Source organism: Primulina tabacum, chromosome 14, assembly GCF_025594145.1.
Source record: "Primulina tabacum isolate GXHZ01 chromosome 14, ASM2559414v2, whole genome shotgun sequence".
Lineage (NCBI taxonomy): Eukaryota > Viridiplantae > Streptophyta > Magnoliopsida > Lamiales > Gesneriaceae > Primulina > Primulina tabacum.
In genome coordinates this window covers 10,401,259-10,425,096 of record NC_134563.1, presented here as the reverse complement: position 1 = coordinate 10,425,096, position 23,838 = coordinate 10,401,259, and the positions used below count along the sequence as shown (strand labels likewise).

General features: G+C 36.5%; 1 protein-coding gene and 1 long non-coding RNA gene across 2 annotated transcripts; both read right to left on the bottom strand.

The window, feature by feature from the left end:
- Window positions 1-1,408: 1,408 nt before the first annotated feature.
- Window positions 1,409-5,265, bottom strand: LOC142523780 (uncharacterized). Its single transcript, XM_075627511.1, has 11 exons — window positions 5,240-5,265; window positions 5,050-5,134; window positions 4,712-4,828; window positions 4,189-4,608; window positions 3,847-4,101; window positions 3,515-3,759; window positions 3,198-3,398; window positions 3,016-3,123; window positions 2,864-2,933; window positions 2,480-2,786; window positions 1,409-1,656 (listed from the first exon to the last, which is right to left on the bottom strand). The coding sequence occupies exons 1-10, from the start codon at window positions 5,263-5,265 to the stop codon at window positions 2,532-2,534; spliced, it is 1,782 nt and encodes a 593-aa protein (XP_075483626.1). The 3' UTR covers window positions 1,409-1,656; window positions 2,480-2,531.
- A 29-nt stretch (window positions 5,266-5,294) lies between these two features.
- On the bottom strand, window positions 5,295-13,629 carry LOC142523635 (uncharacterized). Its single transcript, XR_012814792.1, has 4 exons — window positions 13,370-13,629; window positions 8,705-8,966; window positions 5,550-5,657; window positions 5,295-5,448 (listed from the first exon to the last, which is right to left on the bottom strand). It is a non-coding gene; the product is annotated as an uncharacterized LOC142523635 (long non-coding RNA).
- Between the last annotated feature and the right edge of the window lie 10,209 nt (window positions 13,630-23,838).

Here is a 23,838-nt window from a genome sequence, read left to right as displayed (position 1 = left end):
GTGAAGTCAGTTTGGACTAATTTCATTGTATCAGTTGTTTTGCTTCAGCTAGGTTCTTCATCAGTTGGACTCTTCATTAGCTGGTCGGGCTTCTGAAGGTCTTCTGCTGAACCACCTATCAGCTGGACAATCAGTAGAACTGATATTTGATATATTAGTTGGACTGGTTCAGTTTTGAACCAATCAGTTGGCGTCTCGATAGCTTCTGATTTGACATGGGAATTGATCAGTTCGGGACCTGATCAGTTTCAGTTTTTTTGGGCACTATATAATCTTGTTATAAACAAACTAACAAGTTTTGTTAACATGAAAATCAACATTGTGAACATAAAATGTTCCAACAGTTATAATATCAGATATACGTTATGGTCATTGTTGTTTTGCCTACCACTTATGCAGAAGTCGTGGACAAAGTGATAGAGATTGAGACAGGATTGCGACGAGGTAGGTCATCTCATACTTTTCAAATTCCTATGGTTAGTTCATATTTTTCGGCGGATATACCTTCATATCTAGCTCAACAATCCTAAAAACAACATAATCACATAAATTCAAACTAAAGGGAAGACAATTTAAGAAGAAATATCAGTCTAGTTCTTCCTGATCTAGTGGAAGAGATGTGGGTAAAACCCTGTGATTTTCTATGATCGATGTGGGGGAAAACATCCTACTGCATAGTGTGGTGGAGTTCAGGGATCGTATAATTGTTTTGGCCAGCCAGAGAATTATGCCAAAGTTTTTTTGAGTCGTGCACAAGGATATATGCAGCCACAACAGTTTCACTACAAAAAAGGCTAAAGACAACGGTGAAAAATCGTTGTCGTAGGTCTTGTAAAATCGTTGTTAAAGCTCATGCGGTTAAAGGGTGCGCGCAAAGACAATGGTGAAAAACCGTTGTCGTAGACGTCAAAGATGACGGTGAAAAACTGTTGTCGTAGGTCTTGTAAAACCGTTGTTAAAGCCCCTGTAGTTAAAGGGTGCACGCAAAGACAACGGTGAAAAACCGTTGTCGTAGACGTCAAAGACGACGGTGAAAAACCGTTGTCGTAGGTCTTGTAAAACCGTTGTCGTAGACGTCAAAAACGACGGTGATAAATCGTTGTCGTAGGTCTTTTAAAATATTGTCTTATAGAAACGAGAACGGTTTTTAACCGTTGTCTTTTATCACATTCAACAACAGTTTGTCAATGTTTTTAAACCGATGTCTTTCGCTGCAATATACAACAGTTTTACAACAGTAAATCTGTTGTCTTTGGATTTGATTTACATCATTTTAAAACTGTTGTCTTATATATTACCAAACCGTTGTATATTATATTTAAACCATAAATTGTTTAACTAATTAAAAAAATTGGGTGTGAAATATATATCAGTTAACCCTTATATAAAATCAATTCAAACATCAACATATATATATACTTGATCAAGAACTACATGCATGAATTAGAACATAAACATGTCATTCATAGACGTGTAATCTACCAAACCAACAATTAAAAAAAGTATGTAACCATATTCCAAAATTTTTTAATCAAGTTCACAAAAATAAAAATACCCTACAACCTAGATTTGCACATATCAACTCCAAAATATCTTCTGTAGCTTGTTGGAATGAATTTCTCTGCTGGTGCATCTTCCAAAACATCATTACAGTGCCTGTGAAAATAAAAACCACGTTATTTTAATCATTGTTAAATTTCAACACATGCACAACTTAGCATTAAAACCATTAAAACCATTAACATATAGAACAAGTCATGTATAAAAAGCAAAAAGTCATGTTAGAAGACAATAAGCCATGAATTGAGAACAATATGCATAGATAAGTTTGTAAAAAAATCACTAACTACTTAAATAATATGAAGATCCAAACAGTTTCTAATGACAATTGATGATAAAAAATAAAGGTTGGATTAAAATCTGCAGCAAAAAAAAGGTTTAAAACACTTTAAAACGGACCTCATGGCCTAGAAAAATTTTGGCATAACCTCCACGCAAGTAGGACATACCATAAAATATAAAAACATACAACAACAATATATATAGTCGAAATATATTAAAATACGACCATACATCACACCTATCACCTACACAGCCAGACCATACATCACACCTATCACCTATAATTACCACATTCTTTAAACATATCCCGAAAGTAATGAAGAGATCCACATGTCATGAACAAACAAACGTGCAACAAAAAAATCACATGTCAATCCAGTATCATTTGTATTCCTGATCCACAAACTGAAAGGAAAAATGCAAGAAACCAAAATAATATCACTTTTGAAATACACGGAAAAGATGTTATAAAAATCTTAAAGTAGGAACAAGAATTTCTCCCAACTTAGAAGCTAAATCATGTGCAAAATGACTATTTCTGAAACAACCCGTAAACATGTTAAAAAGTATAACGATAATGTCCAAATCCATTCAATATGAGCTGTATTTTTTCAAATAAGATGAACTCATGTCCTACCTATTCATAAATATGATCCTGTATGCATTCGGCCAGCTCGGTGCGCACCTCATCAATTTCTTCTATAGAATACTCCGGTTTTGTGAATTATGAACACACTCAAAAAGCATATTAGTAAATAAACACAACTTGATGAATTTTCAAAATGATAAGTAGCTAGATAACTTGTAATTATTTTATATGAGTAAGATAATATTACTATCAATCGTAGTGAATCCCCCTCAAGAGTTGCAACTTCTTCAGTAATCTGCCTCATGAATCTCATCACGTAATAACCACATTGTTTCGCATCCCGTTGCTTAGGAGCCTATGTTAAAAAAATGTCAAATTGTTAATGATAAATATACACAATAAAAAATTAGCTCGAATGAGAATTACACATACCTTTATGACTTCCCATTGTACACGCTTTCTTCCTTTCCTTCCCTTAGTTGAGTTAAACAATCTCAACGCCCTTCATTAACATTGAACATAGTTGATATATGAGTGTTTTTTCATTAAATGAAATGCATCATTAATATGGAATATGAACTCACATTTCCACAACATATTTCCAATCCTCATCGCGAATGCGATGGTTTAGGGAATACACCAAATAAACAATCTCCTTATAAGGCTCGATGACGGTGAGAGTCCAATGAAAACTACACACGAACATAATAAGTGTATGTAATTCACTAAAAAAAACATTTGAAAATTATATTAGGATCTTACTTACCCACAACAACTTGGAACCAAAACCAATTGATCCATTGCTGCACCACTTAGCCGATCCGCTAAAGAACTTGCCCTCTTGTTCAACCTTTCAGTTTTACCTGTTTTTTCGTGTATATTTTTTTGCAAATTTGGGATGCTGTGTGGATTAACGAATCTGAATTTGTCAATCTTGTTTTCTTTCACCATCTTTTTATAAAGATGCCTGTCATTTCAAGTAAAAGAAAATCAAAACTACACTACATACTAAACTAACAAATTATATGCATCTTATATATATAAGAAAAGAACAAACAAACTTTAAGTTAATCGAAGACTTACCAAATGTAGACAACTATACAATTTCCTAAAAGTGGCTCCAAGTGATACAAAGGACTGATGTCCCCAAAGTGCAAGTTAACTTCATAATCATCTGCAAATACTTCATGATCTAAAATAAATGCTAATTTCCTTCCATTTTCAAGGGCTGTCTTACAATAACAATACACCATACGCACTGCTCTTGGCACATTTGATGACAAAGTCTGGTTTCTTTCGACACTGACAGTTTTGTTCCTTTGACTCTTCTGATAATTGTATTGTAAACATGTTAGATAGGTGCAATACTGGAGAATTTGACAGACATTTACTTTGAAATATAAGCATACGTGTACCTCTTGTCGTAGCATTATAAAATGATTTGGCCAAGCCACATGTGTTCTTACGGGATCACCAACATTTTCACATTCATTGGGAATCGGAACTGGCAAAAGTGCTGATTTTTTCATTGCTTCATCAATGGATACACACATGCAATTTTGAGGTAATGGAACACCATGAAGCAAGTTATTAGCTCCATTGACCTGAACAACTGTTCCATATGCAACAATGTCTGTGCTAGAATCCAATGTCAAATTAACTTGTTTCCCCTAAAAGACAAATAGTTATGTCAATGAATTGTACTAACATTTAGTTAAAAAATATTAAGTGCTATATGACCACAACAAATTATATACCTGTAAAGCAAATGATTTTTCCACAACTTTCATTTCGACATCATTCAAATCTTCATAATCGGGGGAAAACTTGTCGATTTTCATTTCATTTTCATTCACTTGATGCAATTTTACCGAACAACTTCCTTTGTCATCAATCTCATTGTCCCATGCACCTTTTTTGTAGAAAATTGCTTCAAGTTTTTGAATGCGTGTATCTTGCCCTTGAATTAATTTTCTAGCCTCGATCAACTCTTTCTTTTGCTCAATCATTAGCTTTCTGTAAACAACCTCAGTCTTACAACTTCTACCAACATTGAAATATAATGTTGGAGTGATGTGACCTCCAACAGCTCTCACACGTCCACCATGTTCATCTGAATTGAGTGCTTTTGTGAGAATATCCTTTTTTGTCTCTTTTATTTCAAGTTTCTCCTTACGCTTTTTTTGTATATAATCATCATATCATCCAATTGAAAATATCAATTACTTTAAAAGGTTTCACTAAAATAAAATAATTGATTTTTATGCATAGTTTGCTCACAATCTTTTCTACTGTTATTTGCAACTCCTGGCCATCAAAGTCCCCTTCTTTATTCACCCGCCCTTTTTTCCAAATGATGGCTCTGTTGATATCATCATCGTCACACAATTCACTTGCCTACATACAAGAACCATCAAATGATATTTGTCAAATAGGTTAAATGTTGAAAAAAAAAGGGCAAATGCAATGATATATATCACATGCTAGAAAAAAAAAAGGGCAAATGCAATGATATATATCACATGCTAGAAAAAAAAACAGCCACCCATGTTGCAAGTATTCATACGAAGGAATGAAACAGTCACTTCTTGGACGGCACAAATGTTGAATATACTTACTATTTCTTCAGAAAATCGTGCATAGCCCTTACGAGAAAGGCGATGGGGGTATATGTTCTTCTTCCTTCTTTCCTTCTGTTGATCACTTAGTTCCTAGTCAAGTGAAGAATTACACATATCAAATTTTTTTTTATTCGTTAAATACTTCATGGTGGACTTATTTTTAAAAAACGAAAAAAAAGATACTTACAATGAATTATCAGATATGCGAGTCATGACAAAAGAAATCCAGTCATCTTGTGCAAGACCATAGCCAATAGGTGGTTGATCCAACTTCTCTGGTTTATCAACCTTGTTCGAATTGAATGTTTGATTGAGATGTGATTTTAATTGACGCAACTTATTATTTGCCGAACTTAAACATCCCTTTTTCCAGCTTGGGGGAACATCAAATGTCAACTGTAAAACATCAAAATTGGAAATACATTAAAAAGAATGACATAACATAAAATATATATAAACAATATGAATATTAATTGTGAGAAAATAATAGAACTTACATTAATAGATTCTCATATCAAGTCTTTCACTTCACTTGGAACTTGCTTCCATGTTTTCTAAGTTATCTTAACTTTTTCTCGAGCAAGCACACCAATATCACTCTGCATCTCAACAGCAACTTCTCCTACTGATTGTGAAACGTCTCCTCTTTTTCGTTTTCTTAAAAAGTACTAGAATTTTTTTTTCCTCGTAAATAAATATACTTATATACAAAAGTTTTAAAATACCTTGTCACCATTTTTAAAATAAAAGATCCTACTAGTGCTTGAAAATCCAAAGAGAGAAGTCAAACATGAAATCGTAAATCGTTTACCAAACCTAGAAAGCAATAATTAATTGAAAAGTGTAGCCCATACTACCTCTCAAAAATCTCTCAAAATCATAAAGTAAAATGTCGTAGAAATCTTTAACTTAAAGCGATAAACTTAAATGCGGAAATAGAAGCGCTGGTCCTCGGGTTATGTGCACCGACAGTCCAGCAAGTCACCCGTCAAGACCTCCAATATCATTGCCATTAATCCCACCTGCATCAACACACCTAGTGAGTCTAAAGACTCAACACGACCTATCTTTGGTAACAAGTAATACGTAATACAGTTAACATATAACAGTGAAAAATACTTGTACTTAAAATATCATTTTCATGAGGATGCATAAACTTAAACTTAAATATTTTCGTAAACATTTTCATGATGCATAAAAACATTTTCAAAAGACATAAACATATCACTTAAACATATTCATATTCATGTCCATATTCGTATTCCTACTCATGTTCGTGTTCATGTTCGTGTTTGTTGAATTCAGATCGTTGATTGTGACTTTCATATACGTGTTAGGCGATGGATCCATCTACATGTAACCACAGTACTGGGCGGCGGGAGACACCAGCAACACTCTCACCGGTCAACTGGGCCCTGGCCTTACGTATTATCATATCATCATATGCATATACATATACATATCCGTATCCAAGGAAATACGATCGTCGGGCTCCCACTGAGACCATAACCCTCACGATATCTCCAACATATCATCGTGTTAGTCACAATCCCTTCACATCCTTCAACATATTATCATCACTTAATAAAAATCATGCATATAATATTTTTCATTTTAAACCAAGCATGCAACATGTCTTTTAATGTTATTGTTTCATCATGAAAATCCATAGGCATTTAAAATGAACATTTTAACATTTTAAATCATAAACATATAAAATAATCATTTTACCCTGCAAACATTCATAAACATTAAAAATAATCATGTTAGCATATAAAACAGCAAATAGGGCACTGCCATGACGTTTACTAATTTTCCGGTGTAAAAAGACCGTTTTACCCCTGGACGTGACTTTTTACGTTTTTGACGTTTCCTTTATTTTCTTGACTCTAACATGTCCCAAATAATTATTTAAGCTTAAATTAAAATTCCCATAATTTTATGTAGCTTAAAAACAAGACTTTTAATTAATTTGTATTTGGACGTGTTTGAAGGCGTTTTAATTCCGAAAAATCCCAAACTTTAATATAAAATTCCTAAATTCTAAGTTTAGTCTTTTATATTATTTTAGTCCCCATGAACCACGAATCGACCCCCGTGAGCCGTTGTTCAAGTTTTAAAGCTTGGGAAACCCTAATATGACACATAAACTTCGACACCGAGCCATCTCTTGATTTTATCGAGTCACCCCCGAGCCATGTTGATCTAAACCCTGACCAGCACCCTAGAGTACCCTACTGGACCTAAGGAACACACGGAAACCACCCCAAACAGAAAATCGAAGCCCTCACACAACTACCTTAAGTGGCCGAGAGTTACACCTTGACAAGGACTCTTGTTCTAACTTCCAGGACTCTAACCTACCGAGACACCCCTGAACCATCATGATGAGCACTCACTTAAGACCCCAAGGAGTTGACCTAACCCAGCCCAGGCCCCCTGGACCGCGCCCACAAGTCTGCAACAAGCACAGAAGTTGCGCCCGTCCATGACTCTTCTCGGGTAGGAGTCCTTGCTGTCAAGGACTCCTCCCAGCCTCTTAGCTCGAGTCCTAGCATGGCTAGGACTCTTCCCTTGACTCCATCACGACCTTGGATAGCCCCTGGAACCAGCCAACGCCCAGCCTAGCCGTGAAGAACAAAAACCGAACCCCTTGCTTCCCATGACAGCGAGTTGCTTCCCAGCATGCGTTTGAATCGTGTGTGGTGTTTAGGTGGTGTTTAGGTGTCTGAAATTCATGTAAAACCATACCATAACCTTCCCTAGACATGGCAGCCCCTTTATGCACACAAACAACACAATTTGGATCAAAAATCCCACTTGAAACTTACATGATACATACAAAAACGAAAATACATAATATGTTACTTGTTTTTCATGTTTTTCATGCATAAAAGAATACTATGATGTGATGATGGTTTTGAAAGGAAGAATAGGCGTGCCTTTGCGTAATTAATGCACGATTTTACGTTGATGATTGCGAAGAACGGAGCAAGACCTTGGCTAGACTCTTCCTTGCAAAAATCTCGATTTTTCTTCTTCAATATCGTGATGTGTGTGAGCCGTGTGTCTTGGGGTGAATTTTCAGAAGTGAGGCATGTGTTTGTGTAGGGATTGTAGGGTTTTGGGGAGCTAATCATGTGTTATATAGTTTATTTAAATACTAACTAGGCTTTAGGCCTATTAAGCCTCTAAATTAAGCCCATTAGTTTAATTAGGATTTAAATAGAATATTAAAATAATTTTTGGTTACATAATTTTGTGAATTTAATAGCCGGGTTGCTAAAACGCTCGCATTTTTGTTAAAATCCAACACCAATAAAAATTACGTCCCGGCGTATAAAATCACCTCAAAACCCCATATTTTCAAAATTAATAAAAAAGCATCACCCATATTTTAAATAATTAAAAACATTTATTTAATAAAATCATTTTCCATTTTTTTAGCCATCGGTCTTCGTTCCTCGATCGCAACTCGAATAACCTTTTAAAAATAAATTTTAATGCAACCATGTAGAAAAATATATTTTAAACATGTAAAAATGCATCACATAATTAATTAATGTAATTAAATCATTTAATTAAAATACAAGAGAATTTAATAATTGCATGCATGTGGTTTGCGTGGACCTTTAAATTTTCGGGGCGTTACAGGTTGTCCAAGCAGATTGAATCTTACCTCCTTTCGAATTCCCTGAACCCTCTGCCTAGAAAGCTTATCTAGATGTGTACGACCTCTAGATGTTCTTGTTGTTTCAGTGTCTGAAGATCCCAACATTTCATTTCCATCAAAACTCTTGTCAATAGAAATAGATGCAATTTTTTCTTTTACCTTTCCAATCAATGCAGGCTGTCCTGATCTCTTGCTCGGTTCATGAATTGTGTCATCATCATGAGACCCAATTTTAAGCTTTCTAAAGGATGTCATAGTCCAGATTTAACATGTTCAACAAAAAAGCGAAAAAAACATATCAATATAGAAATATATACATAATATATACAACAAAAAATAGGATAAGAAATTCATCTTCAATATAAATTCAACAGATACAAAGATAAATAAAAGTATAACTTCAATATTGTCTACAAACTCCTATTCAAAAGTAAAATACATATCAATATTGTCTACAAATACATCTTCAAAAGTAAAATATCTTTGGTTAAACATTGTCGACCCAAGTCCCAGCACAATCTTCACGAAGGCATGATGGTTCATTGTCATATGCTCCGTCAACACCCATTGATGGTAACCCTCAGGTAAAAGATTGATAGTGTCATTGACGTGTTCAAATGACTCTCTAGTAGGAGTTGCAAGTACAATACTCCATTCAGGATCTTCAATGTAAAATACTTGCTTTGCTTGACTTCCCAAGATAAAAGAGTCGGATTTGAATCCAATTCTTTTCAAATTTGCCAATGTGAAACCAAGATCATCTATTTTAATACCATTATTATTCTCCATCCAATTACATTTGAACATTGGAATTTGAAATTTGTGGTAATCGAGTTCCCATATTTCTTCAATAACTCCATCAAAAACCATGTCTGAAACAATTGGGTTTTTATCCTTTGCACTGGCAACTTGCATTGTCTTTGCGACTAAGCTTACTCCAGAGTTTTGAGTAACTCCTATATCATCACGTTCTTTTGTAGCATATGTAACCCCATCAATCAGATAACTAGAATACTTTAACACTTTGTTGCTAGGTCCACGCGCCATCCACTTCAATCTTTCTGATATTTCATGGGTGGAATTGTCAACTAAATGTGCAACCTATATTTCACAATGCCATAAATTTAGATTTTACGTAAGATACCAAGAGTTGTATGCATGTTAATATCTAGTATTTTGGAACTTACAGTATCACGCAACCAGTTAGTAAACGTTCGGTTATGCTCATCTTGTAACAACTTTTTGGACTTGGATTTATGAGGAAATCTTGATTTCAAATCCACCATGTGTTCCCTAATGAAATAATTTCTAATAGGTAAACCAATAGAATGTATGCAAAGTGGATGAAAGAATTGATAGGTTGGAGATCTTACTCGACATAAGGATCAATCTCAACATCATTTGTCAATACATGATGATGTGCTTGTTGCATCTCATCATGACTAGTGGAGTGCAAATGTGGGGATCCGGACGCTAATTCATTTCTTAATCATCTTTGGGAATGATTAGATCAATTAAAGAAACAGGGTCTAATTTTTTTTTTTAAATACAAATGCGGAAACGTAATGTAATCAATCTGATATACATATCAAAAGTAAAGTACATGTCTTGTACTCAATACATTAAATCAAACTAAGGTTCATCTACTATATATCAAGTGCTGAAGCCTATCTACTTCTAATCCAGATCTCCACGCTAACTTGTCCTCTCTCATTCTCTTCTTGACCCTGATCATGTCCCACCTGTTGTCATGCACACATACAAACACACACAACAGTCGGGTAACTCCGGTGAGAATATAATCCCAGTATAAACCATGCAAACATGCAATCATATAAAAACATATATAAAAGCATATAACAGCTATCAATAACATGTATCAAATCCGAAAACATGAATGATGTAAAACTGTAAATAAACTCGTGACTCGTCATCTCAGACTCGACTCATCTCTAATCTAGGGATCCCGGTTCCTGTACGTTGTCTCATATATTGAATCTCAGCGATAGGAATAAATCAACTCCTAAGCAAACATCGATATAAACCAACATCCAGTGTCTTGGCATATCCGCCACAGACTTGGCATATCCTGCCAATGACTAGGCATCTCCGCCCATGACTCAATACACGCTTTGCTATAAATCAATAGAATAAGCAATTCAATCTCAGACATTGCAACATATCGAGGCAATGACAATTAAGTATGTGATTTTGGGAAACTCAAGTTAAATCAAACTCAAGTTGTGCAATCCCGAATCAACATTGATTTATACCTTTCTCTTGTCGATCTGACGAAGTCTTGAAGTCGCTGCTGTCACTACTCAATCTGGCAATGACAATCGAATATACTGTATCAATATACAACTCAACTCGAGACATCTATGTCTTATCAAATTCTAATGGCATAACAGTACAATTTCGATATATCCCGGTAATACAAAATCAGTATATACCAATCCACAACTCATAATCAGTAACAATATAAATCTGATATCAAATCTCAATCAAATCAGCTCTGAAAATCATAACAATTTCATACGGTATCTGTTCTTCAATCCGGTTTCGATTATACGATGTCTACTATATCAAAAACACCATATATGAATCAAATTCGATTCCTTCAATAGCATATTTTCAAATCATATCAAAACATGAGAAAACTTACATCTTGTCGAAGCCTGTAACGAGAGGATCACGGAAATATGTTCGGATCTAAATTCTGACGGACAGATTTTGCGCAAACTTCAAATTCCTAAAATAAAAGGCGTAAGGATTTTCTACAACAATCCCTCTTTCTTGCTGATGAAAAATTCTGAAGAACAATTGCAATGTGCTATATATATATAATGCATGGTGGAGAAACGTGGCTTCATCTTTCAACTGCACGTCTCGCGCATATACGCGACCCTCCTCGGCGCATATGCGCGAGACATTATGTCTCAGCGCGTGTAGTCTCGGCAGCTCGCGCATATGCGCGCCCTCGCCCGGCGCATATGCGCCAGGTTCTTTGCAATTCTGCCATACTCGAGCATATGTGCAGGTCCATGTCGCGCATATGCGCGAGGTTCTCTGCCTACCTCGCGCATATGCGCCCTGTCCGGTCGCGCATATGCGCGAGGGGTTCAGTTCTCGCACATAAATCGGGTCTTCGCTCGTCTTTTCCGGTCTGATCCGTTCTGTCTATAATCACTTCAATTTATCAACAAATCATTTCCGATTACAATAATCAAACTCTCGGGCATTAGTAGAACAGCTCTAAGAGAGAAACTTTCTTCTCGATATGCATCATATGCTTCAACACCTTTATCCCATAAGCATTTTAAGTCTTCAATAAGAGGTGCTAAGTAAACATCAATATCATTACCCGACTGTCCAGGACTAGATATCAACAAAGTGAGCATCACAAATTTTCTCTTCATACACAACCATGGTGAAAGATTTAATGTGATCATTAAAACAGGCCAACAACTATATGCAGAACTCATCAAACTATGAGGATTGATCTCGTCTGCTGATATAGCCAATCTAAGATTTCTTGGCTTGGCCACATGCGATCAACTAATTTCCAAGAGGGCGAATCAGCTGGATGACGCAAGTATCCATCACGAATTCTTTTATCAGGATGCCAAGTTAACTCCTTGGACATCGTCTTATTACCAAACATTCTTTGAAATCTTGGAATAAGTGGGAAATACCACAAGACCTTTGCAGGAATTTCTTTCTTTACCTTCGATTTGTTGCCCAACTTCCACCTTGACGTCCCGCAAGTAGGGCAATTTGCAAAATCTTCGTACTCCTTCCGGTATAAGATACAATCATTAGGACAAACATGAATTTTCACATAGTCCATCCCTAATGCGCATAAGCTTTTCTTTGCATCATACAAAGATGAAGGCAATTCATTGTGATCTGGAAGCATTTCTCCAAACAAAATAAGTAGATCAGTGAAACTTTTATCACTCCAACTATATTTTGCCTTCAAGTTAAATAATTTCACAACTACAGATAACTTTGTGAATTTAGCACATCCAGGATATAAAGGTTTATCTGCATCTTCAAGTAGCTTATTGAATTGGCTTGGATTCTCAGCATAACTTTCATATACACAATGCACCATATCTATAGGTTCCTCACTAAATGATTTGTGTTCATCTTGTTCGACTCATTCATTATCATTCATTGAGTTCCCTTTCGTATATCTTTCCTCATGCCATATCCATGTATGATATGTCAAATCCATACCATTACAATACAAATGTGCCCTGATAGTTTCAACATTTTTCTTCCTTAGATAACCACATCTTGCACATGGACAAGGTATTGCATCAGAATGGATAGCATTTTTTAGTGCAAACTGCAAGAAAGACTCTACTCCAACATCAAATTCACGTTATAGCCTATCTTTTGACATTCATTCTTTGTCCATTCTTGGTACAACTACTCCGCTAACAATGAGCCCATCCCCTTCAAAACAATTTTAAATAATATAAAAAAATCTTTTATTGATAACCTATCTTTTTAATATATATATACACACACATGTACACAAAGAGAATTTTGTTACGAACACCAAAAATTGTTTTAAACTTTATATTTATATTATATAAGTTGGTTAATGGTTGAATTCATGTAGCTACTCCTTACACAAAGTAGGCTAGTAAGACTCCTGCGAACTTCCTAGATCAGCATACACCGAAAGGCGCTGGAAATAGTTCACATTCCTGCAAGACCTGCATCAAATAAGAAGCTTTGAAATCACACTTGAATAAAAATTCCAACTTTACCAAAAAACCATTCAAATCTCTACATATACACTTGCACAAGATCTGCACTCTAACTGACACAGAATACAGGGGTGGCTTTCTCCACCAAACAACGGTCTCGATTAAAATGGGACTCAAGGAGGATTTCAAGTCTAAAGACAATTCTTCACAGCCAACAAAAAATTATAACTTGGAAATGGGACTCAATTCCAGGAATAAAAAAAGGTGAAAAAAAACAAGAAAAGAAGCGTGTTTTGAAATCTATATCATGTGTTTGCTGTTGTTCCTGATCTAAAGCCATTGGTATCGGGGTTTGCATATTTTTTCTTGCTGAAACACCCACCCATTTCTTTTTCTGGTAGAAAAAAAAATGAAGTCAATATTCCAGATTTATGAACGGAATTTTTTTAAAAAAAATACTGAAAATGTAATCTTCAGACTGAAACGGACTTCCCTTGACAAATCCGTTAAAAGATTCAGACTTCGAGATTAGAAATGGAAAATCAAAAATAAAAACTTGAAAATGAAACCTGGCCAGGAGCAATGTTGACTCTACAGCTCTTCAGTCGAGTGTTTTATACACGGTGGTCGGCCGGTCTTCCTTGGCGGTGAGAAGCGGCGGCGACGGGCTTGAGACTTTGGAGGGAAAGAGGGCGACGTAGGCGGGAATGGTTTGGGATTTTCTTTTCTTCTCTATTTTACTACTATTGTATATATGTGTGTGTAATATGTTATGTTATTCTACAAATTATTTTAAAAAAAAATTGAACTACGACAACGGTTTTACAAACACCGTTGTCTTTAACCAAATAAAACACAAAAACCGACAACGTTTTTAAAAACCGTTGTCGTATTTCTAAAAAACTAGCTGAACGACAGTGGTTTACACAAACCGTTGTCTTTGACCCTTGACATAAACACATATAGACAACGGTTTTTGTAGTAGCCCAAAAAAACACTCTCATAGACAACAGTTTATAAAAACCATTGTTGTAGCCCAAAAATAAAACGCTAATACACAATGGGTTTTAAAAACCGTTGTTGTATAAAAAAAAACGCTCATAGACAACGGTTTTTAAAAACCGTTGTCGTAGACACATCAAAGATAACAGTTTTTAAAAAACCATTGTCTATAAACTGGTTTTTTAGGCTACGACAACGGTTTTTTATCAAACCGTTGTTAAAAGTAAAAAACACAACGTTTTTATAAAAAACTTTTGTGGTAGGTGTCTTGTTGAATTTGAATTTTCTTGTAGTGTTTCTTTATGCTAGAGGTGGTTTTCCGAGTGGCTCATCTCAGTAACATTTTGCTCATGCATAGTCATATCAGCAGTATAGTTACCCACATGTCATGGGTAATGTGACACGGTCTTTTCAGGGTCACCAGCAGGCAAAAGTCTATGTTTGACTAAGGATCATATCAGAGAGGCTCCGTGCGGTGTGATCACATTTACCTATTTTATTTATAGTCATACTACACGAGTTTTATTTGATATTGGAGCATCTCATTCATTCACTGCATCCAACCATGTAGATAATATGAACATGTGACTACACCATTTCATGAGACTGTATCTCTATCAACGTCAGCTAGTCGATTTATTCCATCTTGGAAAATTTTGTTAACTTGTGCATTGTATTTCTGTTATAACATTAAGATAACGAATTTGATTGTATTTTCGATGCATGATTGTGTTTGTATATGGAAACTATCAAATTACTGAATCACTGTAAATTATTTTATCAGGGTATTACGATTTAGACCATATCCAGGTAGCAAATTGAATATTTATGGCATTATAGGCTGAGATACCATTAGTCTCAGCGATGAATATGTTTAGGTTATTATCCTAAGTAAAAGGTTTATGATTTATGTTGTGGATGCTATAAAGAAAGAACCAAAATTTTCTGATATCCTAGTAGCGAAGGAATTCCCTGATGTCTTTCCTGAGGAGATAACAAGTTTTCTACCACAAAAAGAACTTGATTTCAGTTTCAAACTAATGTCTGGTACTACGCCAATCTCTAGAGCATCGTACATAATGGCTCATGAAAAGAATTGAAGGAGAAATTACAACAATTAATCCAAAAGGGATATATTTGCTCTAGTATGTCACCTTGGGGAGCACATGTACAGTTTGAAAAAAAAGAAATATGGTTCCAAGATAATGTGCATTGGTTATAGACAGCTTAATCGTCGTTATTAAAAATAAATTACATGCAACCTAGAATTGATGACTTGTATGATCAACTTCACAGAAATTCGGTTTATTTTAAGATTGATATTCGATCAAGGTACCATAAACTTCGAGTTACAGAAAAAGATGTACCAAGACAAAGTTTAAAACCAGTGGTCTATGAATTTCTAGTTATTCCATTTTGGTTTAACAAAAATGCATCAACGATGTTTATGGATCTGATAAATAGAGTATTCAAAGAAATTTAGATAACTTTGTCATTGTTTTTATTGATGACATAGTGGTATATTTGAGATCACAGCGGGAACATAAAGTTGATTTACGAATGGTTCTTCAAACAATTCGAGATTCTCATTTTTATGCTAAATTGTCAAAGTGTGAATTATAGATGGATAGCGTGATATTTTTGGGTCATGAGATACCGGCCAAAAGAATATCTGTAGATCCAAATAAAGTTGAAGCATTCCTGAATTGGGCTAGACCAACCAATGTACAAGAAATTTAAAGTTTTACGGAATTTTTCATGTATTACAGAAGATTCATTGAAAGATTTTCTCAAATTGTCTAACGTATCACCTGACTGACAAATAAATATGCAAGATTCATTTGGTCATATGAGTATGAGCAAAGTTCTCTAAAATTGAAAGAGAATTTGACAAAATCACCAGTGTTGGCATTGCCATCTGGATCAAGTGGATTATTGGTTTGTATTGATGTATCATTAAAAGGTTTGAGATGTGTTTTAACGCATCATGGAAAAGTTATTTCCTATGATTCAAGGAAACTAAAACACGTGAATCACGATATCTAGTTCATGGTCTTGAACTGGTAGCCATTGTTTTTGCTTTAAAATTTTGGCGACATTATTTATATGATGAGGAGTTTATTATTTGCTCAAATCATAAGAGTTGAATTATCTGTTTACCTAGTCAGAATATTATATAAAGAAGAGACGATGGTTACATATATTGAAATACATTATAGGAAAATAACTAGGTTGCATATGAATTAAGCCTTTAGTTTCAGGATGTCATTATAGAAAATATTTATGTATGACAAAATTACAATGAGTTTATGTACTTCTTGTGAGAACCCGAGATTTTACGCTCCCAAGTAAATAAGGTAAGAAATATACGAGCTTAAAACTTAGCTTAATATAAGATCAAAATACTTTCATTCTAATTATAAAACTTAAATATGAACTTAGATTTTCAGCTAGTAACTCGTGGAAGTAACTTTAAAGCTCGAGAATGAGCTCAACTGGAAGCCGAGCTGCAAGTAACCACATCCATCGAAGTATTGTCACGAGATGAGTAAAACCCCAGCTCAAGGACTCGATCTTTCAGCTCAAAGCAGCTCAACCAAGCTTGTCCTAACAAGACCAAAAAGGGAGCTAAAAGATGAGCTAAAGGCTTGGACAAATTAACTATGCAAGAAATAACCTTTGCGTTAACCCATGAAGGAGCTGCGGGAGAAGCTAAGGGTTAGGACATATTGATGATGCAGGAAATGACCCTTTAGAAAATCAAGATTACATTTAAGGAGTGCATGAGATTTTGAGCCACATTCATGACTAATCTAGAACTTGAAGAATGCATGGGATTTTGGATTTTCATGCATGAAACTTTGTACCTACATTATGAGCACAATAAATCCTTTCTTGGAGCCCAAGTTGGCGTGAATCTAGGGGAGGAGGAAGGTCACAAATTCACCTATAAATAGAGCATGAGGGCTGATGGAAAAGTATACAATAAAAGCACTCAAATTTCGGCTCTTCCCCACCACAAGAATTCTCGGCCAATTCAACAAGGAGGAAGCTTTGTTCGTGCGGTTCAAGTGCTACAATACTACGTCAAAGTGCTGCTGGTTTGAAGACGTAATCTTCAAAAAGTTTACGTCGAAATACTGCCCAATTTTCGAGAGGAAATTCGTACCAAAAATCTGCAAATTCGGTAAGTGGGCTTTTGTTATGTACTTCGTTTGTATTTTTAAACTTGAATATATATTATGACATGCATGATTGTGTGTCTCCATTTTCGAAAATATGAAGTCTGTCTGTTTAAAATTTCGATCGATTATATGCTCAGTGTGTTATTCGAAATTCTTTGGTACCGCTGAATCTGTCTGAAACTCTGATATCTGAAAACTCTGATACGTTCTGTCTGGTAAATCTGAATATCTGAAAAGTTCTGTCTGTTACTTCTGAATTCTGTTTGCACTGTTACGAATTGATTTGAAATGTGACGAGAATTGTAATTCTGTCTGGCCCCCATTGGTGAGTATAAAACCATGTTCTGTTCTGGCCCCCATTGGTGGGTATAAAACCATGTTCTGTTTGGCCCCCATCGGTGGGTATAAAACAGTGTTCTGGCCTCACCCCTTAGAGGACTAACATATTGGGGACAATTTGACCATGGAAATGAGATGAGTAACAGTGTTCTGTCTGTTCTGATATGTTCTGTTCTGAATTGAGTAATCGGTTTTCGAATTGTTCTGAATCATCTGATGAATTCTGTCATTTATTCGATTTGTCTTTGTCCTGATAAGTTAAGAATATTAAGTTTTGAAAGTCTGTTAAAATAACGTTTTAAGAAAACTAAGTTCTATATGTATCTTTGGAATCGATCGACCCCCACTTGCTGAGTGTTTTCCAAAACACTCACCCCTTACAAATTTCATATAAAAATGAGGAGCAACTGGATGAGGAAGAGCAAGATGCTTTCTGGGGTTGGTGAACTGTAGATCAAGATTAGAACTCAAGATTTTACTTTTCTTTCGTTTCCGCTATTTGAAACTCTGATGTATTTTATTCTATTGTCATTGTAAGACAATACTTTATTTATGAAAAATACTGGTTTGATTTGATACGAGGCTTTATTGTTTTCAATTTAATTGTTAAACAATGCCGGATGTCACCGATGCTTCGGACTCGGGACGTGACATTTAAGTGGTATCAGAGCCGCCAGGTTCATAATCCCGCTGGGATTTTGATAGAAAAAATTTGGCGAAGTCAAATTTTGGCAAAAGCCTAGTGTATCCTAATTTGAGTCCAACTTTCACCCGTTTTTGAAGTCTAACTTTTATCTGTTTCCTAAATTTCGAATAGACTTCAAAGATCTATCCCTTCGATCATTCCACAAACTCTGAGTATCGAAAAATTTTCCACGACAACTTTGTTTCTACTATTTGTGCCTTTCTATCCTTTATACGATTCTGATGTTTTACTTCCATTTTTATCCTAGGAAATGGCTGCTCCTCGTACCCGCGCACAGGTTGCTCTTCGTATGCGTCAGCTTACCATAGATAATCAAACTAGGGAGATCGCGACTTTGAAAGTGCAACTAGCCAAGGAAAGATTGGAGAAACAAGAGCTTAGTGAGATTAGACACATGCTTGAGACTGATGTACAGCGATTGACTCATCATCTGGACTTGTCGGAGAGCCAGCTATTGCAGATACCGACTGATTCCGTTCGCATCACACGTTTAGTTGCACTTAACAAGGAATTATTGGAGAGAGTGGAGATAGAGCGAAGACGTGCTGCTCAGGCCCGTCAGCGCCAGGACGAGTACAACGCCAGACAGAATCGGTACATTTCGAAGCTCCACAGCGCCATGGACAGACTTCAGGATCAGAATAACTACCTACATTTGGTGATAGAGAACATGGAGGAAGAGGAGGTAGCACCGATGGAGGTGGCCAGAGACGACAATGCCAGCGACAGCGACGGTGGAGAGATGTTCGATTAGATTAGCATTATAATAAAGTATCTGGGATGTAGTAAACTTGTGACTAAAAAAATAATATGTGTACCAAACTATTTTTAAACTTTCTATTATCTTATTGCATATTTAAGAATGGATGAGTATCTTATTTAAATGTTTTTATAGGAAACCAACATGAACTTTCAAAGCATTATAAATGAACTTCAGAAACAGCTTCAGGAAAAGGAGTCAGAAATTAAAACAATGAAAGAAAAGAATGATAAACTTGAAAGAGATAACTATCAGTTGGACGGAAATAACGTGTGCATGATGGAGGATCTTCGTGAGGCCAGAGTGGAAGAGAAGAAACTACGCGAAGACGTTAGACGTTACGCGGCTTATCATCTAGAGTCAGAGCGTCAGCACGAGATCACCAAGCAGGAGTTGAAGAAAGTGCAAGATAGGATTTTTACGCTCGAAATTCGGGAAAATAGTCTTTTCAAAACCCAACGTCGTCTTCAGGAGCGGATTGAAGAGCAAGAAAACGATGAAAATGTGAGCCAATCAACAATACAAGAACTACAGAATCAAGTAAACAACCTCGATCACCACAACACACAACTGCAGAATTACATTGAGCACCTTCAAAATGAGATGGTCAATATAGAAGAACTCATAGAACAACTGGAAGAGAACCCTGTGGAGGAAGAAATTAATGAGGCAGTAGGAGATGGAGAAGTAATAGACGAGTAGGGAGAGAAAGTTCTAGATTAGGCTTCGATTGTATCTAGAAATATTTGATTAATCATTTTGAAAAATATTTGGAATTATTTCTTTGATTAAATATTGTGGCAAACAAATTAATAAAATACCTGTTTATAGGAAATGGCAGGTAGACCACCCCGAAACAACCGTAACCCTCGTGGCGCCAACCAAGATGAAAACCCACCACCACCACCACCAAGAGTGAATCTCAGTCAAGAGGATATGATGGCAATAGCCACTATCGTAGCTGCGACGTTGCAAGGATTCGTGAACACATTGGCTAACGCCATCCAACCACCACCTGAACCGCAACCGCATGGGATTAAGTACCATTACGAATCTCTCAGAAGGAATCGAGTTCCAACTTTTGATGGGAACCCAGACCCAGAAGTCAGCCACAACTGGCTCAAGAACGTCGAAACACAACTGCATTTACTGGAGATACCTGAAGAACTGAGAGTGGAGGTTGTAACACCATTTTTGGAAGACCGAGCTAGGAAATGGTGGGAAACTGTGTCGCCATCCTTGGCAGAAGTGGAAGAAATCACATGGCAGATTTTTAAAAGAGAATTTTTGAAACAATATTATCCAGCTGAGTTTCGACTACAGAAGTTGAGTGAGTTCGAGAATTTCAAACAGACTCCGGACATGTCAGTAATGGAATACACTTCCCGGTTCAACAATCTAGGAACCTGTGTCCCAACGATCATGTCGGATGAGACGTTAAAAATGCATTGTTTCAAAAAGGGACTCAACAGTCGAATTCAGTCGGCATTGGCAGTATTCAAGCCAAACAATTTTGCGGATCTGATGGGCGCTGCAATGAGTGCAGAAACTGATATCAAGCGACGCGAGGATGAAAACAAGAACAAAAGACCGATGAGCAGTCAATCTACTCAGAACGGTCCCAAGTTTAAGAAACCAAATTATTCAGGTGGGTCTTTCAAAGGAAATTCTGGCAGTGCTGGTAACACCGAAGGAAAGTGGTGTGATACATGTCAACAGAAACATGTTGGAGAATGTTACCGGAAGACGGGCGCTTGTTTTAAGTGCGGAAAGGTGGGTCATAGAATTAAAGATTGTCCTGACCACAAGGACAAAGGGACGGGGTCCAACAAGAAAAATGAAAACAAGACCAATGCACGGGTATATGCAATCACCCAAGAGGAAGCTGATGATACCAATGAAGTGGTGGCAGGTACTATCTTACTCAATGAAATGCCTGCTTATACCTTATTTGATTGTGGTGCTACACACTCATTCGTGTCTAGAAGGTTTGCTAAGAAGCTTAAACTCGAACATGATACTCTTAGTGAACCATTAAGAGTAGCAACACCGGCAAGTAAAATAATTGAGACCCAAAAAGTGTATCGAAACTGTAAAATTTGTATCAGCAAACAAATTTTTGAAGCAGAATTGATTCAACTCAATATGGTTGAGTTTGACATCATTCTTGGAATGGACTGGTTAGCTAAATACCATGTCATTGTGGACTGCCAAAAGAAAAATGTTAGACTACAGACTCCTCATAAAGAAGAGATTTTATTCCCTGGTAAATCAAAAGAAAGAAAATCTCTGTTATCTGCCTCACAAGCCTGGAAAGCCATAAGAGGAGGAGAAGAAATTTATCTGGCGGTGATCAATGAAATCAAAGAAGAAGAAGTCCCAAGGTTGGAGGATATTCCGATTGTTCAAGAATTTCCAGATGTTTTCCCCGAGGAACTACCGGGAGAGATACCAGATAGGGAAGTAGAATTTGAAATCAATTTGGTCCCTGGTGCTGCACCAATATCAAAGGCACCATACCGAATGGCTCCAGCTGAATTAAAGGAGCTAAAGGAGCAACTGCAGGAATTATTAGACAAGAAGCAGATTCGCCCCAGTGCATCCCCATGGGGAGCCCCAGTTCTTTTTGTAAAGAAAAAGGACGGAAGCATGAGGCTATGCATCGACTATCGGGAGTTGAACAAGATCACCATAAAGAATAAGTACCCACTCCCAAGAATAGATGATCTTTTCGATCAGTTAAAGGGAGCCAAGGTCTTCTCAAAACTAGATCTGAGATCTGGTTACCATCAGTTAAAGGTCAAAGAGGAAGACATCCCTAAAACTGCTTTTAGGACAAGATATGGACATTACGAATTCACAGTAATGCCTTTTGGCCTAACAAATGCTCCTGTAGCATTCATGGACCTGATGAATCGGGTATTCAAACCATATCTCGACAAGTTTGTGGTTGTTTTTATAGATGATATCCTTGTGTACTCACGAAGTGAAGAAGAACACAAAGAGCATCTGCGTCTCACTTTGCGGACATTTCAAGAAAAGGAACTATACGCCAAATTCAAGAAATGTGAATTTTGGTTAAAAAGTGTGGCGTTCTTAGGGCATATAATTTCTGAATTAGGAGTATCAGTAGATCCTAAGAAGGTAGAGGCAATCAAGGATTGGCCACAACCAAAGACAGTGACTGAAGTAAGAAGTTTTTTGGGATTAGCAGGCTACTATAGAAAATTTGTGGAATGATTTTCTTCAATAGCCATTCCACTCACCAAACTAACTCAGAAAAATTCGAAATTTATTTGGAATGAAGCTTGTGAAAAGAGTTTCGAAACCCTAAAGACAAAACTCGCATCCACACCAGTACTCATTCTTCCCGAGGAAGGTAAGAATTTCACTGTATACAGTGACGCATCAAAGGAAGGATTGGGGTGTGTGCTTATGCAAGAGGGTCAAGTAATCGCTTATGCCTCACGGCAATTGAAACCATATGAGCATAATTACCCCACTCATGACTTGGAGTTAGCCGCAGTAGTATTTGCGCTTAAAATCTGGAGGCACTATCTTTATGGAGTAAAATGAGAAGTGTTTACCGATCACTAGAGCCTCAAGTATATTTTCACTCAAAAGGAATTAAATATGAGGCAAAGAAGGTGGATGGAACTTCTCAAGGACTATGATTTGTCCATTAATTACCATCCGGGTAAGGCAAATAAGGTGGCAGATGCATTGAGTCGAAGGAACCCTGGGAAGGTGAACTTAAATTCCCTATCAGTGAAACCAAATCTTCGAGAGACCATCAAATTGAAGCAGAGTCAAGACACCTCCATCCTTAAAATTAAAGAACAAATCCAAGAAAGAAAAGCTTCAGAATTTCAAATTGATGGAAATGGAATACTCTGGATGAAAGGACGATTGTATGTGCCAAACGTCGATGGAATTCGAGAAGAAGTGATGGCCGAGGCACATAAATCGAGATTTTCAGTACATCCAGGAAGCACCAAGATGTACCGGGATTTGAAAAATAATTACTGGTGGAACGGTATGAAGAAAGATGTAGTTGTCTTTGTTGCTAAGTGTTTAGTCTGTCAACAAGTCAAGGCGGAACATCAAAGGCCCGGAGGACTTTTACAGCCATTGGAGATACCAGAATGGAAGTGGGATAACATCTCCATGGATTTCGTAGTAGGACTACCACGATCAAGACAGGGTCACGATGGGATCTGGGTGATCATTGACAGATTGACCAAGTCTGCCCATTTCTTGCCAGTACGAATGAATTATAATTTGGATAAATTAGCCACTTTGTATGTGGACAACATAGTGAGGCTACATGGAGTTCCAGCGAGTATACTGTCTGATCGAGATCCGAGATTTGTATCAAGATTTTGGAAAAGTTTCCA